This window comes from Phalacrocorax carbo, chromosome 16, assembly GCF_963921805.1.
Source record: "Phalacrocorax carbo chromosome 16, bPhaCar2.1, whole genome shotgun sequence".
Classification (NCBI taxonomy): domain Eukaryota; kingdom Metazoa; phylum Chordata; class Aves; order Suliformes; family Phalacrocoracidae; genus Phalacrocorax; species Phalacrocorax carbo.
In genome coordinates this window covers 11,353,821-11,369,404 of record NC_087528.1, presented here as the reverse complement: position 1 = coordinate 11,369,404, position 15,584 = coordinate 11,353,821, and the positions used below count along the sequence as shown (strand labels likewise).

At 53.0% G+C, this 15,584-nt stretch overlaps 1 protein-coding gene across 1 annotated transcript in view; it reads right to left on the bottom strand.

Annotated features, from left to right (window-relative positions):
• Nucleotides 1-2,213: 2,213 nt before the first annotated feature.
• HS3ST3B1 (heparan sulfate-glucosamine 3-sulfotransferase 3B1) overlaps nucleotides 2,214-15,584 on the bottom strand; it is a 30,811-nt gene continuing 17,440 nt past the window's right edge. Inside the window, exon 2 of the mRNA XM_064467265.1 lies at nucleotides 2,214-6,543. Within this exon, the coding sequence (XP_064323335.1) occupies nucleotides 5,925-6,543 (619 nt within the window). The 3' untranslated portion in view covers nucleotides 2,214-5,924. The remainder of the gene's footprint in view (nucleotides 6,544-15,584) is intronic.

The following is a 15,584-nucleotide window of genomic DNA, read 5'->3' as shown; positions in this document are numbered from 1 at the left end:
TTTTTGACTGGGGGAAGAAATAACAAAAACTCAGGAAGAGAAGCAAAGCTATTGCAGCATCCTGGTGATTAGGGAACCGGGACTGCCAGCAGCACAAACTCTCAGCCTTCTGTATAGAAGTCCCAAGGAAAAAAGCACTTGTAATAGTGACTTCTTCCTAAAACCAGGTCTCAGTCAGAACTTTCTCAAGCTTCAGGGTTGTTTTAAATGCATCATTTTGGTTCAAAGCCCAGGAAACATGGAGCTGCCTGCAAAACCCACCAACTTTCTCAATGGCCTTGTTACATGGACCCAACTCCAAGCTTTAGCAGCAATTTTTGCCTTCACAGGTCCTCCCCAGCTCTTTCTTCCCTTGTTTTAACCTCCCCTCACCCCCCTCAAAGAGGTCTCCACACCCTCCAGGTGCCACGTGGAGGTGCTCACAGCAGCAGCCCTTTCCCTTTCAGCTGAATCCCTCCCTGCTCTGTGCGTTCCCCTCCCCGGCACCCGCATCTTTGCAAGGTGACACGCTCCTGGGGTCTTACCTCAGCACTGGACCCCAAGCACCTTCACTAGAAATGCCACATTCATTTGCACAACCTGGAGACCTGGTTAATCTTTAGAAGAAAGAAATAGCCTGTCACCTTCCTTCCACCAACCTCAAGAAACAGTAAACCCACCTTATTATCACCATTATTAGCAGCAACCTTTCAGTGGCTGCCCCTGCCTCGCCTACCTCTCCGCTAAACAATTCTCCTTCAAGCCCTTCCTCCTTTAGCAGGGGCCCCCAAAGGTACCAGACGACCCTTCAGGCCATCTCCTTCAGAGCAAACGCTTCTCTGCATTCAGGATGTGACCCCATAAACCACACACTCTTGCCAAAAGAGCGCCTCAGAACAGGGCCCAGCCTAAACCGAACGGGGACGGGCTCCCCGGTACCCACAAGCCCAGGACAGCGCGGATGCTGACCGCCGTGTCCCAGGGACTTACCTGCCCTCTGCAGCACCAGGCCCCCTGCGCAGGAGGAGCGCTCACACTCTTTCCATCCCAGAGCCGAGCCGTCCTTAGAAAACACGAGCCAGAGGGACGGCGCTCCGAGCTGCTGCAGGAGAAGCCGAGCTCAGACCGAGGGCACCTGCAGGACTGACTTCTGCTGGGACGTTAGCAGAGGAGCAGCTGGCTTTGAACGCAATCAAGGCGAGGTGAGAATGAGGTAACAAGTTGGTCAGCTCCATCAGGCTGAGGTCAGCTCTCAGCACACCCAGCTGTGCCACTCAAAAGGTACATGGGAATTTGAAAGTAAAATCTACATAAAAATATATTTTAAAAATGAGGCACCTGTAGAGCTGAAGCACTGCCAGAGTTTGGGAGCAGCTAATCACAATCCTGACGAGCTGGAGGTTTCCAGGTTGAACTCCTCCTAAATCCTTATATTAAATTTAGGGCTTACTTTTGACTTCTTTTTTAGAAGGTGTCTGAAAATGAGCAATCTGAAACATTGCCATCAATTACTCCACACTGGATGCAAGACTCGCTAAGAAAAATGAAATTATTTTAATTCAGTTTAGTTAAGTGGCAATTGCTACGTTATATAAATCTGTAACGCTCTTTAGGTGCTGCTTTGTACAGCACCGGCCTGGGATTCTTCTGAATTTAATGATAATGAGTTTTTATGTCTTAAAGTGCTGAGTGTGTAGGGAGCAATAGCAACCGCTGGCCCCAGAGGTTCGGCCCAGCGTCACTACTGTAAGCGCAACGCTTTTGAAACAAAACTCAGCACTGGAAAGTTTCCCCACCACCAGCTACAAAGGACTGAATTCGTCCTCCAGCACCCCCGACGCAGGAGGATGGTTTCACCAAGACCGTCCATCCTCAGCAGGGCTGCGGGCAATCCCTCAGGGCTCCTTCCCTGAAGCGTTACTTGGTGACGGTGCGCTCCACGGGGCAGGTGAGCCCCCACGCAACCCATCGGCGCGAAACACCGACGCGTTCAGCGCCCAGCCAAGCCTCTGGCTCCCAAACCCAGCCCAGCGCTGGGTGGCGGCTCACGTAGGTGATTAAATCCTGCTGGTTTCGGCACGCGCTCCTGGGCTTGGCCGCGGGGCCAGCACAGCCGCGTGGCCATGAACGGGGCGGACACGCAAGTGTCGGGGGGCAGCACCACCAAACCCTCGTGGGGAGGCCCCCCCCCCCCCCACCTCCGCAGCGTTGAATGAATACAAGTGAGTCCATCGCTTGGTAAAATATAGTTTTTATTTGTTCATACAAATAGTATGAATTATCAGAATTTCATTTTCCTAGAAACATCTTTCTCTGTGTAAAATTAATTTGTGTTGTACATACAACAAAATACTCGATTTACATGTTTTCAAGTTTTCTTTTTTGTGGTTTTTTTTTGTTTTTCTCTACGTTTTGTTCTTTTTTTTTTTTTTTTTTACAAATTGGCTACTCTACAGTACCATGTTACAGACAACACATCACTAAACCTGTACTGCACTTCTGAACACAGGACTGAATGAAACTCAGCCATAAATTAATGTTACAATGTGAAAAGAAAAAAAAAAAAGCACTTCTAATCACACCTCCAAGCTTAAGTTAAAAATAAGGTGTTGTTTTTTTTTTTTAAATTATGACAATAGCACGGACCCCAGTATTAGCAACCAGATGCAGACCACAGGGAATTCACCTTCGTTTTCTTATTTGTTAGGTAAGGCCTTTACATTAAAAGTCTAGTGCAGACCTTGTTAGGAAGGATATTGAGCCAAGGCTAACAATTTGCTTAAGGTTAAAAGAGTTATTATTCACTCTCTGTATTTCTACTCCTCAACAAGGTTGCTTCATGAGAGCATTTTGCAGCAGGCCCTGATTGTACAAGTGAAGCCCACACTCGGCTGTATAGCTGAGGAAGGCATCGGGATCTTAAAAAGTTGTTTCCAGGAAGGAAGGCGCAGGGGATGCGAAGCCTTCCAGCGGTCCCAAGCAGGCACGACACGCGCTCGGAAGGAAAGGAAGCCACGCCAACGTGCTGGTTCCCGCAGGCTCTCGCCACGCAGCGGAAGGGGAAGCGCCCGGGGAAGCGGCGCAGTCGCGGCTGGGAGCTCGCCCAAAGGCCAAGCGGAGACGGTGAGCTTCTTGCCATATATTGCATAAGCTGGCTAGTAGGAAGACTGAGGTTCTGAGAACCCCAAAATCACTCTTTTCCACCAGGAAGTGGTTTATTTCCCCACCCACCCCTCACCCCCTTCCCCTCAGTCACCCAACAGCAGCAGGGTTTGTGATAAAGCAGACACGCTCAAGCATTCATCACCTGTCCTGGCAGAGAGCAACAGAGCCGGGGACCTGGCTGGAGCGAAAACCAAAGACCCCAGACATGCATAGATCCAACCACCACTCGAGTCTGCAGCTGCCTTTTGCAGGAGGGGGCTCGTGCGCGTGGTCTGTCAGCCTGCGCAGCCCAGCAGGTCCCACGCCCGGTCTGTGAGCTCTGGAAGCGGGACTAGAAATGGCTCAGGGCAAAACCGAGAGGATTCACCCAGCTCTCCCTTTCTGCGGGAAGGTGTGCTTGGAGGCAAACGCCAGGGCGGGGTTTGCATCCTGCTCCCAGCAGTTTGCTAGGTCGGTCCTGACGTTACGCTTGGCAGCTGCCTTTCCTTGCGGACAGCCCAGTGCCCGGCGCCCCGTGTGCGAACACACACGCACCCCGCGGGCACCGGGGGGGGCACGAGTCCCTAAACCCCTTCGGAGATGTGACACCCCTGAGCCAAGCCAAGAGCCCTTAGGTTCAAATAAAGCACTGAAGGGCAGCGCTTCACCTGAAAAATCCCTGCAGTGGACCCAGAGATGAGTCTGCTCTTTGCTGTATCCACCTGAGCAGGACCAGATCAAGCCCCAGGGAGAGCGGCCCAGCGTCCAAAGAGCCTTTTCATCACCTAAAAGCCACAGCAGAGAGCTGTAAGGGGCAGGCAAGAGCAAGGAGGCTGCAAAAGTAGAAGAAACATCTGGGAAAAACCTCTGTGTGCACAGCTGGGCATGGCTCAGCAACGTGGTGCTCAAAGGCCGTTTGCTACGGGCGGCTGGAGAGAGGTGCAGGGCACGCATTTATGCAGGCAACACGTATGCAACTAGAGCGTTAACCCACACGTGCTCTGCCTGTTGGTGCGTTTGCTGTGCCGAGTTTTACTTACGCTGCCTGCTTTATGCAAGTGCTCACACGGTAAGACGTGAGGTTTAGCCAGCAAGCTCCACGCCCGGTGTCCTGCATCCTTTCAAAGCTCGCAGGTGAGCTGCATGGGGTTTTGGCTGCCCAAAGACAACGCAGCCCTGCTTCTGGTAAAAATTCAAGGTGCAAATCACTTCTGCTGTCACCATGCTCCAAAAAACAATCCAGCTGAGCTAGCAGAACCTCCAACAGTAATGATAAGGCATCAGACACTCGTGGTATTTACCAAAACCTCCTGGGCACATAAAACGTGCCCGGAGCTCTCAGGAGAGCCCTGCCAACCTGTCCTAATGCCCCAAAGCATTTGGTTCCACCTGAGGTGAAGGACCCCCAGGTTATTGTACCTGGGTTGATGGATAAGAGCTCGGAGCCCCCTGTCCTGCCTGGCTGCCATCCCTGTGCTCAGCCAGGGCATCGGGGGGGCGCCTGCCCGTGCCTGGGCTGCCAGCAACACCCCAACCTCAGTACAGCATCCCCCCCCTCTACTACAGATTCATCCTCGTGGGCAAAGCAGCGCTTTTTCCAGGCTCTAGGCAAATGCTGCTCCTTGGGAGGCACCACGGATAAGGCATTGGACCAAAAAGCACTGGGAGTCAAGAGGGCCAAGGCTGACGTTCCCCAGTCTCACACACTGGGGGCTGCTCCGGCAGTTGCAGGGCGGGAGGAAGCGCTGCCTGCGCCCTGTCCTGGGACACCCTCCGCGCTGGGAATGGCTCCAAGCAGAGACCTGGGGTTTTCACGTGGCACCGCGGCTCTGCCGGCGTCTTTGGTGGGAGGCCGCCGCTCCCCGCACTGCCAGCGCAGCCATCGCCCTGCGGCGCCCGGTGCGCGCGGGCGCTCCTGGAGCGACGCGTCTTGCGAGGCATTCGGACCAGCGCCGAGCGTGTCACACGCAGATACATGTATTTTTATATTTGTCCTGCAGTTAAGTTTTAAAATGCATAGAGGGATCGTGGGAAAGAGTCTCCTTGACAAAAGGCAAGATGGGAGAGTATACCGAGGAGACAGCTCTGCCCATGCAACAGGCTCTGTGGCTTCTCTGCCAGAAAACAAGCACGTTACCCTCCCGGCAGAGACCTGGGCTGCAGGGCAGGAGCTGTATGGCTTGGGGTTCCCTACACTTTACAGCCGCCGGTAAAACACGCTGCTGCTCAGCAGAGCTGTGTCGTTGCAGGGAGATGCCCAGCCTCCCTCCCCACCCGCCCCAGAGGAACCCTCCCGGAGCCGCGGGACTAACCAGAAAGCTGTGGGACGAGGGAGCACAACGCCGGAGCAGAGACTGGGACACCGGAGTAGGGAAAGCAAGTGTTTATAAAGGCCAGATACCCATAACAAAAATAAATTTGTGCTTTCCCTCCCGCCCCACCCCTCCCCTGCCACCCTCGCTTTTTTTGATTTTTGTTTTTTTTTTTTTAAATACAAATTTTGTTTAGGAAAAATGGAAGCACCGTTTGTTACAAACCAAACCAATAAGAGGAGAAATCAGGAGGAGAATAAAAAAAAACAAAAGGAGAGACATATTAGAATTAAACACTGTGGAATGTTAAACAGGTTACGGGCTACCGTTCTAGCCAGTGCGGTTAGGCAGCTTAGTGAATTAATTGCTTAGGAATTAAAAATAAATTATTATAAAATAGATTTCTGTACATTTTACATACATATATATCTCTTTATATACGCAAACCGTGCTGGACAAGTAATTACAGGGGACTTTCCCACGCCAGCCTCAGTCCCAGCCGAAGTCCTGCCCCGTCATCTGGTAGAACTTCATGTTGAAGGGCCGGTAGAAGTCCCGCAGTCTCTGCACCACCTCCTGGTCTATGTCCGGGTGGGTCCTGCCCTTCGTCTTCCCCAGGCAGTGGGGTTTGCTGCTGCCTTCCGCCTTCTTCAGGCACGGGAACCCCTTGGTTTTGTTGAAGTAGAAGTGTTTGTCGGTGATGATCCTCTTGAGGCCCAGAAAGTCCTGGACCCTGCCCAGCTCCCCCGCGGGGTCGCTGATCAGCCTCTCCCCGCTGACGAAGAGGATCTGCCCGATGGGGAAGTAGAGGAGCCAGTTCTCCAGGTGCTTGGCGTAGATGCCAATCTGGATGGCGCTCCACGAGGTGTCGATGAGGCCCGTAGTCCTGTTTTTGAAGGTCAGGCTCTCAAAGGTGGGGATATCGGGCTTCTTGGAGAGCGTCTGGGTGTAGTCCGAGATGGCTCTGGTCACGGGGTCCCGCACCACCACGATGAGCTTTGTGCCCTTGGACATGGAGGAGATGCGGGCGGGGGCCTCCTTGGTGACAAAGTAGCTGGGGGTCTTCTCCATGGTGATCTGCCCCTCCAGGGTCCTGGGCATGAGGTCCCTGCCAGCAGAACACACAGACATGGGTCATAGTGGCCAGTAGCAGGAACAAAAATATGCAAATGCATTTATATATATATTCACATATAGATACACAATAAGTTTTCTCCCTAAAATGCCTACACAGGTCGTCTAGCTCATACAGATAAATCCATTTTCCATTGATTTAGGGATTAAAATAGGATTATTATTAAAGGCCACTGTATTAGAAATCCAGCTGAGTAATCTCCCAGCTATCCATGAGTGGATTAGCTGGGCTGCACTCTGCAGCTGGAGTGTGGCTGCATGCACCGCACTGGCTCCTGACCAGTCAGGATGAGTCCTGAGCTGCACCACGTGGCTTTCCTGGCTCAGGTCAACGCCAGCGAGCCCTCAGCCCCAGTCCAGAGCTTGTTTTCCCCAGGGGAAGAAGAGGAATGGCATAGTGGAAAAGCAGCTCACTGGAGCACGTCTACCTTGCTTTCCCTTAGCATCCCAAACACAAAACTGCAGGCAAAAAGGTGCAGTTTGTCCCTGGCTTGTCAACAGCAGGACCTCATGCAACCGCAGGGGTCCTTTTGTACCCAGCTTCACCCATTGCTTTACTATTCCCTATCACCGTGCAGACTTGTTCCCTAACACGCACTAGAAGGAGCATCAAGGGCTGCTGGTGGCATCTTCAGCCATCCCAGTGCAGCACCCAGCGAGGACAACCTCTCCCCCTCACCGCCATGCAGGCTACAGCAGGTCAGGATCCAGGGTACGACCACGGAGAATGCAACCTCAGCTCACGGGCAGGACATACCCTCACAAAACACCCTTGAAACCTAAACCCTTCAGCAAGTTTACCTTATTCCCTGGCTATTTCTAATTAACCATGTGGGGAAAAACTAGAGAGCTTGCAGAAATGACGGAAGTAAATTGAAAAAAAATTGACCTATCTGTTCTGAGGCCAAATAATATGAAAACCAGGAATAAGAGATGTGATTGAATCAAAGATCATCACATGCCTATGAAAGTTGGTCAGTAGCTATTTTATGCAACCACTCTTTAGCTCACATTGTACCTGGTATTTTACTTCTTCAGCTTCTGGTATTAACTTCATGCAATGTGTTTACTGGCAAGGGGCACCCACTGACTGCACCTCTGCACCGGAGGCACCCTTCTCTGTAGACCCACGGTGGGAGATGCTCCCCATACCAGACCTGCACAGGTCACTGGGAGAAGTGGTGATGGGCAAGATAGACTGTGGAGGAAGGGGATATCAGCTTGAGGAAACCTCCAGCCATGCCCAAGGGTGGTGGCAACCCCTAGGGCTGTGGTTTCAAGGCCATGCAAGTGGAGCTTCACATGCAGATAAAAATCACACTGGTCTACCAGCCACCTGCGAGGCGAGAGCTTCTAGAAGTCAGGAGCCAGTGTGTGCCCAAAAATAGCAACCAAAATAAAGCTCTGACTAATCCTTCGCCTTTCTGGCCAACTCTGCAAACCCATAACGCCATCGCAGAACAGAGCCAGTCAATAACACTCAGAGAGCAACTCTTAAATCTATCGTGCACTGATGTGGGTTTCGACAGTCCGCTCATTAAGTGGTGTCTCTTTTTACAGCCACATTAAATCTGAGTTCTACATCCTGCGCTGGCCACCAATCGCTTTCCAGCTTGATTTAAGAGGTTGGTTTCAACCCATGAAGTCCTTAATGGCCTGGGACCAGCCTAGAAAGGAGACTGCTTCCCAAGACGTGCTTAGGACGGCCGCGCTGCACTGAAGCCCTTTGGCTCCAGGTCAGGCCCATCAGATTGCTTGCTGTACCTTGAGACCAACTTCTCCTCCAGGAGTACCACAGTCAGTATTTATCAGTCTCCTGGGAATGATGCAAGGCTTCTTTTTCCCCTCTTTGCACAAGAGAGGCATTGGGTAGGGCTGGGCTCTGAAACAGGAGGAAATTGCTGAGGGTGGAGGTGCTGAATCAGTTGATCTGGTTGGGAAACACAGGCTCTTAATTAGTGTTTCAACAAACACAGAGTTCGCCGCAGAAGTGGAAGACAGCAAGGAGCAACTCCTTATCTAAGAGGCATCCACTGGCCCAGTGTCAGTCACTTTGCAGACCAGTCAGCAACTGAACAAACCCACACTCTTGATTTGTGGCTGAGGACAGCCAACATGTCTTGTTTCCAACAGAGCTGAGAGCACTCAGTTCTGTGCAGGTCTAGACCCCCCCCAAACTGATTTTCTGGAGAGGACCTGAATCCTTGGCATTTGCAGAACATCTCTCTGGTGACCCGTCACAGCAAGAGAAGCAAGACAAGGCACATCATCGATGCTGCTACTGCTGTCAGGCCTGGGCAGCACAGGCTAAAATGAGCAGAGATAGAAGTGGATCCTTCAACCCAAGAACAACAACTGAATCCACCACAACCAGCCTTCAGCCCTAGCTCCAACACTCTCTTCCTTCGTTGTACCCAGACAGGTGCCAGGCATAGCCCAGAACTAAGTTCCTCAAGATTGTCTCAGACACTGCCTTGTTTGAAAAGCAGCTGCATAAAAGCTAGACAGCAGCAAGCGAAGCCAAATATTGTGGCCCATGGATGTGGTTAGAACGTCTGACAGCATCACATCTGCTGGGTCGCATCCAGCAGATGCACATCAGGAAAGCAGTTTTATTGCACGGGTCTGTCCGTTGTGAGGAGCCTTCCCACGGTTGCCACTATCTCCCATAGAGGCATCAATCATCATGCTGGCAGCCAGAGACAACAGAGCCTCAGGGACAGGAGGAACGGGCGAGTTAGCTGGTCTGAACTCACACCGGTGGAAAAGTCACCAAGAAGCGTTCATTCCCATTCAAACCGCAACTGGAGAAGGGCAACTTGGCCCACGTACGGCACTGCAGCTCCAACACACCACACCCCACGTACATGTTAGTGGAAGTAGGGCCAGACTCCAGCTCTGAATACATCTGCTCCCGAGGCTCCAGGACAGCAAGGGCTGCACTAGACCACAGCCATTGCAGAAGGAGGGGAAAGAGGAGTGATAGAGGTCAGAAGAGCTGTGGCCACTGTGCCCTGGAAGGATCCCAGAATCCCAGGTGGGAAGGGACCTCAGGGATCGTCTAGCCCAACCTTTCTAGGCAGAGCACAGCCTAGACAAGGTGGCCCAGCACCCTGTCCAGACGACTCTTGACGGTGCCCAATGTGGCCGAGGCAACCCCTTCCCTGGGGAGATTATTCCAGTGGTGACTGTCCTCACTGTGAAAAATGTCCCTTGTGTCCAACCGGAATCTCCCCAAGAGCAACTTGTGTCCATCCCCCGTGTCCTCTCCATGGGACTCCGTGTAAAAAGGGAGTCTCCATCTTCTCTGTAGCTGCCCCTTAAGCACTGGTACGTGGTGATGAGATCCCCTCTGAGCCTCCTTTTCTCAAGGCTGAACAAACCCAGCTCTCCCAGCCCGTCCTCGTACGGCAGCTTCCCAGTCCTTGGATCATCTTGGTGGCCCTTCTCTGGGCCCCTTCCAGCCTGGCCACATCCTTTTTGTATAGTGGGGACCAGAACTGGACACAGGACTCCAGGTGTGGCCTAACTGTACCCAGTACTCTGGGATGCAACCCCTCTGGGCAAAAGTAACAGCAGAAACCCATGTTCAGCTCAATAGTGCGTGCTCAGTTCAGCCCTGGGGCAGCTCGTGACAGCTGTGGAGGCCTCTATTTCCACAGAAGCTTCACAGGCACGTTAGAGACCTGGGCAGCTTCTGCCAGTGCTGCGTGGTGCAGGATAAGAACGGCAGAGGTGCAGCTGCTGCCTTTGTCCATATGGGAGAGGAAAGGAGATGACAAAGGGAGTCAGGCTGTGGGAAACAGAGCTAAGCTGAGCCCTTGGACAAAAGCTGCTGCACCAGTCAGGACAGGGCTGGATGGAGGCACCACTGTGGGCTGTAGCGGATACTGTAGTGGAAAATAAAGACAGTATGAAAAGCTTGGCAAGCAGTCCCTCCTGCCTTGTTATCCTCCTGCCTTCTGGCAACCTGGAGTTCAAACACCTCTGGAGCTAGCATCTGCATCCAAATCACCCCATTCCATAGTGACTATGAACTGCCTCATCCTTTCAAACCCATGAATTCTTTTGGCCTTGGGAACATCCCACAGCAGAGAGTCCCAGCGCTGAAGCACTGCCTTCACCCATCATTTGAATCCCCTCCCTACATCCCTGCTTGGGAAGGGACGATGCACCTACTTTCCGAGCATGGAAGAGGAATGCGCGGACGAGGAGCGCCAGCAGACTCTCGGCATCCCTCATTCCCCACTGAATCCAGCTGGCAAAGCGCTGGCAGGGCTCAACGCCTCTCTGCTGACTTTGGCAGAGCTGCCGGCAGCATCAGGGGTCCCAGCGAGAGGAGGGAGCTGCTGCATGAGCCCAGCTATGAATTTTCTGCAGGCAGAGAGCAGAGCCCCTAACCCTGAGCTATTAACATGTCAAGAGGGACAGAGGAAAAGCTTTTCCTTTAATGAATATTTCCTCAGTGAAGCCTGCACCCTTCATAGGAGAAGTGATAGGCTTAGTCTAAAGATGGATTGGCCTACTTTACCTATTAACCACTTAGACTAATGTAATAAAGGCTCTCTTTATTCAAACAGCCTAATCCCCAGCCCCACGAAGCTCTGAAGCCTGGAATAAGGAGGGATGCTAAAACAAACGCCACCAGGCTGCTGCCTGGAGAGGATCTCGGGGGCGGGGGGGGGGAGCTTATATTTTTTTTTTTAAAGTGCAAACTTCTCCAATGCGAAAACCGGACCCAGGGCGAGATAAATTTACAAAGTGGGGATGACAGGTGGCCACACGGTAATCCAATCCTGAAGCCTAATGCCCTTTGTGGCAGCTTTTGTCTGCGCCGAGGGGCTCCGGGCTAATCTGCTGCCACTTCTCGAGGAGGAACGGCGAGGGGCCGCGGGCCGGGGGGTTGAGGGGACCCCTGCAACCTGTTGCAGTGTTATTTGCCACAGGTAGGACAGACGGGCGCGCAGGGCAGGGCACGGCCGTCCTGACTCACTTTATCCCCGGGGACGGCTGTTGGTGCCCCCCACGCACCTCCTGCCACTCGCAAACACCTGCTGGGATAAACCTCTCCGGGGTCCGCTGGAGCCCGAAGCCTCGCGGTGGGGCTCAGCGCCGAGGGCTGCAGAGACACCCCCCCTCCCCGGAGGTCACCGTCAGGCTGCCCAGCCGCGTCCCGGCGCGCTCAGGTGCTCCTGCTGCCCAGCGCGAGCCCCGGAGCCGAGTGGATGATGAGTTTTCCTTCCTGAGGAGGGATCCGTGCCGGATATATTCCTACCCAGCACCCAGAGCCACCCAGCATCGCTTTTGGAGATGTTCCCCTCAACCCAGCACGCTTGAGAGCTCAGGTCCCACTGGTAAGTGTTAAAAGTGGGGTGCCCCGTGCTGCAGCGTCGGCACCCTCCAGTCTCAAACCTCCCCGCTCCAGACCACCCCCCTCAGTCCTCTGAGCTGCCTCAGTTTCCCTCTGCAAGGATGACAAAACTCTCCTAGAGGGGATGGACAGCTGGGTATAGGGCATTGTAAAAGCAAGAGAAGCACTGTTATCATCAGAATAAAATGCTGTAGTATCGGGATGCAGCGGAGACGCAGACCAGGCAGCGTTTGCAGCAGTCCCCACGGCAGCTCTGCCGGCAAATACAGCACAAATCACCTTTGGTGCAGAATTTCTAGGCTCTCCCCCCACAGCTGTTCCTTCGAAGCAAGGAAAACAGGGGAAAGGGGAGGAAAAGCAAGTTAAACTATTTTGGACATCAGCCACATTCATGCAGAGTTCAGGCCTGTAATCCAGAAGTATTTGCTTTGCCGCCCGGCAGGGCACAAGCAGAGCATCCAACCTATTTCTGGACAGTTTCTACTCAAATTCCTGACTGGTGTTTCAAGAAGACAAAAAGTTATTTCTTTCCAGAAAACCAAATTTTGGCAACCTGACTGTTTCTGAGAAAAACGCCCCCAAATCCTCCCAAAAGGCTAAGAAACCACAGAGATTGAAAGCTTACGGTGAGAAGGTGAACAGAAATGGAAAAAAAGTAGACACAAAATCTCTTCTCCCATCCTGGGAGGAGACAGATTTTTAGCCTCCAAGGTTGTGACAGGGAGTTTGAAAACCCGAGGTGACAACAAGGCCAGGCAGCACGGCCTGGAACATGGTACAGCTTGGTGCATGGGATGAATTTGTTATGATTTCTGCTGTGTTTCTAATTTGCAGGTTGGAAAGCAAATAAGCCTGCTGTCACCAGCTCGGAAAAGATTTAAAGGAAACCTATGCAGAAGATGAGGCACCTTGAAGCCTCGTCCCCTCCCACATCGATGCACTCCAGCCTGCTGCATCCTTTCCTGTCCTGCCCCATCCCCAGGGGCGGTTTGGTCCCCTGTCCCTGTCCCAGCATGGTCCCACTCAGTTTTGCTCCCTTTAGGACCCCACCAAAGCCAAAGGGCTTATTTCAAACCACAGTCCGTCCGTCCACTGCCTTAACTCAAACTCACTTTTGAGGAGGGCTTTACTGCCGTTCCTGCCCTGCACAGCCCATTCTCATTCTAAATCCCCCTGCTTTTCTGCCTCTTCCTCTCCTCTGCCACCCCAATAGTTAGATTTAGGCCAAGTGACCTAAACTATTATCTTGAAAAAGAGCTGTAGACACTCAGGGAAGGAAGGGGGTGGCATTTCCATTGCTGGCAGCTTTGCCTTCCAGCCCACCTGCTCTGCCAAGGCGATACCCGGTTGTTCCCAGTCTCTGAGACAGCATCTTGCTGTCAGAAAACAGGAAAAAAGTACGGTGGTGATCAGAGCAGCCAAGGGTTAGATTGAAACCACACGCTTGCAGTCTCACGCATGCGAGAACGAACAAGAACTCTGCAATGCTCTGGGAAGCAAAGAAAACAGAGCATCACCAGCTCAGCTCCCAAAGCCACCACACTGGACCCATCCCGACCCCGCCTGTGATCCCCGTAGGACTGATCACAAAAATCATCAAATCCCAGAAATACTCCTTGAAAAGAAGAACCTGACAAGCTCAGGGAAAGGCTGTTAAAGTAATAAAGCGTTTTGATTACATCACGGAGCCCGCCACCAGCACCAAGGTCAACTGGCTTCAAAATTACCCCCTTGGCTTTGACCCTGCTTTCTGGTGGCAGCAGCTCCAGACAGGGGGAAGGAGGAAGATGGAGGAGGAAGAGGAAGAAACAGAGAGAGAAGAGGCAACAGCAAATTCCTCTTTGGAGGGGGGAGCACTTGCTGGTTTATTATTTGGTACATCACATTTTTCTTACCAAAACTTCCCCCAGCTCGGGCTGCCGTTGCACCAAGGCCCTTACAGTAGCAGGCAGCCTCTCCTCTTTTATGACCAGCAGTAAGGGCAACATGTGTGCCTTTGTCTCAAGCGGGAGCCCGTTGTTTGGGTTGGCAAATTATACAACAATAAAAGGGAACGGCTGGGAACCAGCCTCGGCCTTTTTGAAACGGGTGTAACCCTATCCAGCTCCGTCAAACACTCGCCACGACGTTTACACAAACCAGATGATGGGAATTAATGAACTTTGGGGATGAGGAAGGAGTAAAGTAAAGGAGGAGGGAAAGGGGGGAAAAAATATGTGGGCCTGAAAGTAATGTTTTTCTCACTCTTCTTGCCCCAAATCTGCCAGGTGCCCTTCACCCGTTGTGGAGTTTGGAGGGAGGGAGGGGAACAACGTGCAAAGGCTCCTCATCATGAAGCTTCTCTGGGGCTTCGATGGGGCCAAAGAGCCGGTGGCCATGGGTGGCATCACCACATACCCCACAGGAACAGGCTCTGGCCCGGCCAGGGAGTCTGATCTAAATTTCTTTGATGTGGATAAAAAAAATCCCATCAAAGGCTGGGGGGAGCGGGGAGACGTGGGGCATCGGCAGATGGTCCTTTGGCCCCTACTCCATGCAGGCAGAACTGAGGCACGCCAAAGAGCCCTGGCAAATCCCCCTCGAGGAGGGGACAACACGCTGCTTCAATCACAAGGGGTTGGGGTTTTTTGTTTTTTTTTTAATAAAAGGCTTCTTCCACCTCCCCCAAAGTCACTGCATTCAGATCAGACCTAGGAGCCACCGCGGAGGTTTGACCCTCCCTACGCTGCAAGCGAAGGACGCGGGGCGCTTTGCCCGGCCACAGCCACAGAGCAGGCGGTTTGCAGCAGCACCTGAGCACCCGACCCGGACAAAGCAGGGCCTGATCCATGCACAAAACCTGAAGGGTTTGTGCTTCTGGGAACGGCCGTCGGTGCGATGAGCCGAACCATCCTCTGCCGCAAAGGCGACCCCCTGCCCTGTGCCAGCCAAAACCCAGCTCCCTCCCAAACGCCTCCCCTGTCTCACAGGTTTAAGCGGCTTAATTAGAAGCACAGACTCATAACCAAGATAATGACATGTTATCCCTCGCAGGGCTGCTGCCTCGTATAACCGAGTGCCATACATGGTGCACTGTATCGCTGCGGCCTAAAGGGGAGGAACGACTTACGGCAGCAGAAACACCTGATGGTTTGTGGTTTGTGGTTTCACCCGAGAGCACAACAGAGACTCCTTGGAGGCCGATGGGCGACGCGGCTGTCACTCCTGGGGCACGCCTGTCCTTGGTGATGGGCGCAAAGGCACAAAGGTGGTCTCCGAGGCCACTGGCTGGAGCAATCCCCCTTCCCGCCCTAGAGCTGATGCTCCATGCTGGCAGCCTCTGGGAGGAAAGGCTCAAGGGGATGGGACCAACCTGAAAGCTTGGGGGAAACGTACCCTGCTTGTGGATGCTCACATGGATGCGCCCATGGGGTACAGCCCTCTCCTTCGGGCCAAAGCCCCTCCAGCCCAGGGATCTCCAACCCTGGCCATAGGAGGACTAGGGCTGAGCAAGAACAGGGCAAGCAGCACCCCTTGCCCCGCACTGCTCTTCCAGCCTCCACCCAAACTCAGCTCAGGGACCTTCCTGGGCCTGATGCAGTTTGTCTGCCTAATAACCCTTAATCGATCTCTCCTCCAACACCCTGTCCAGGTTCCTCCTGAAC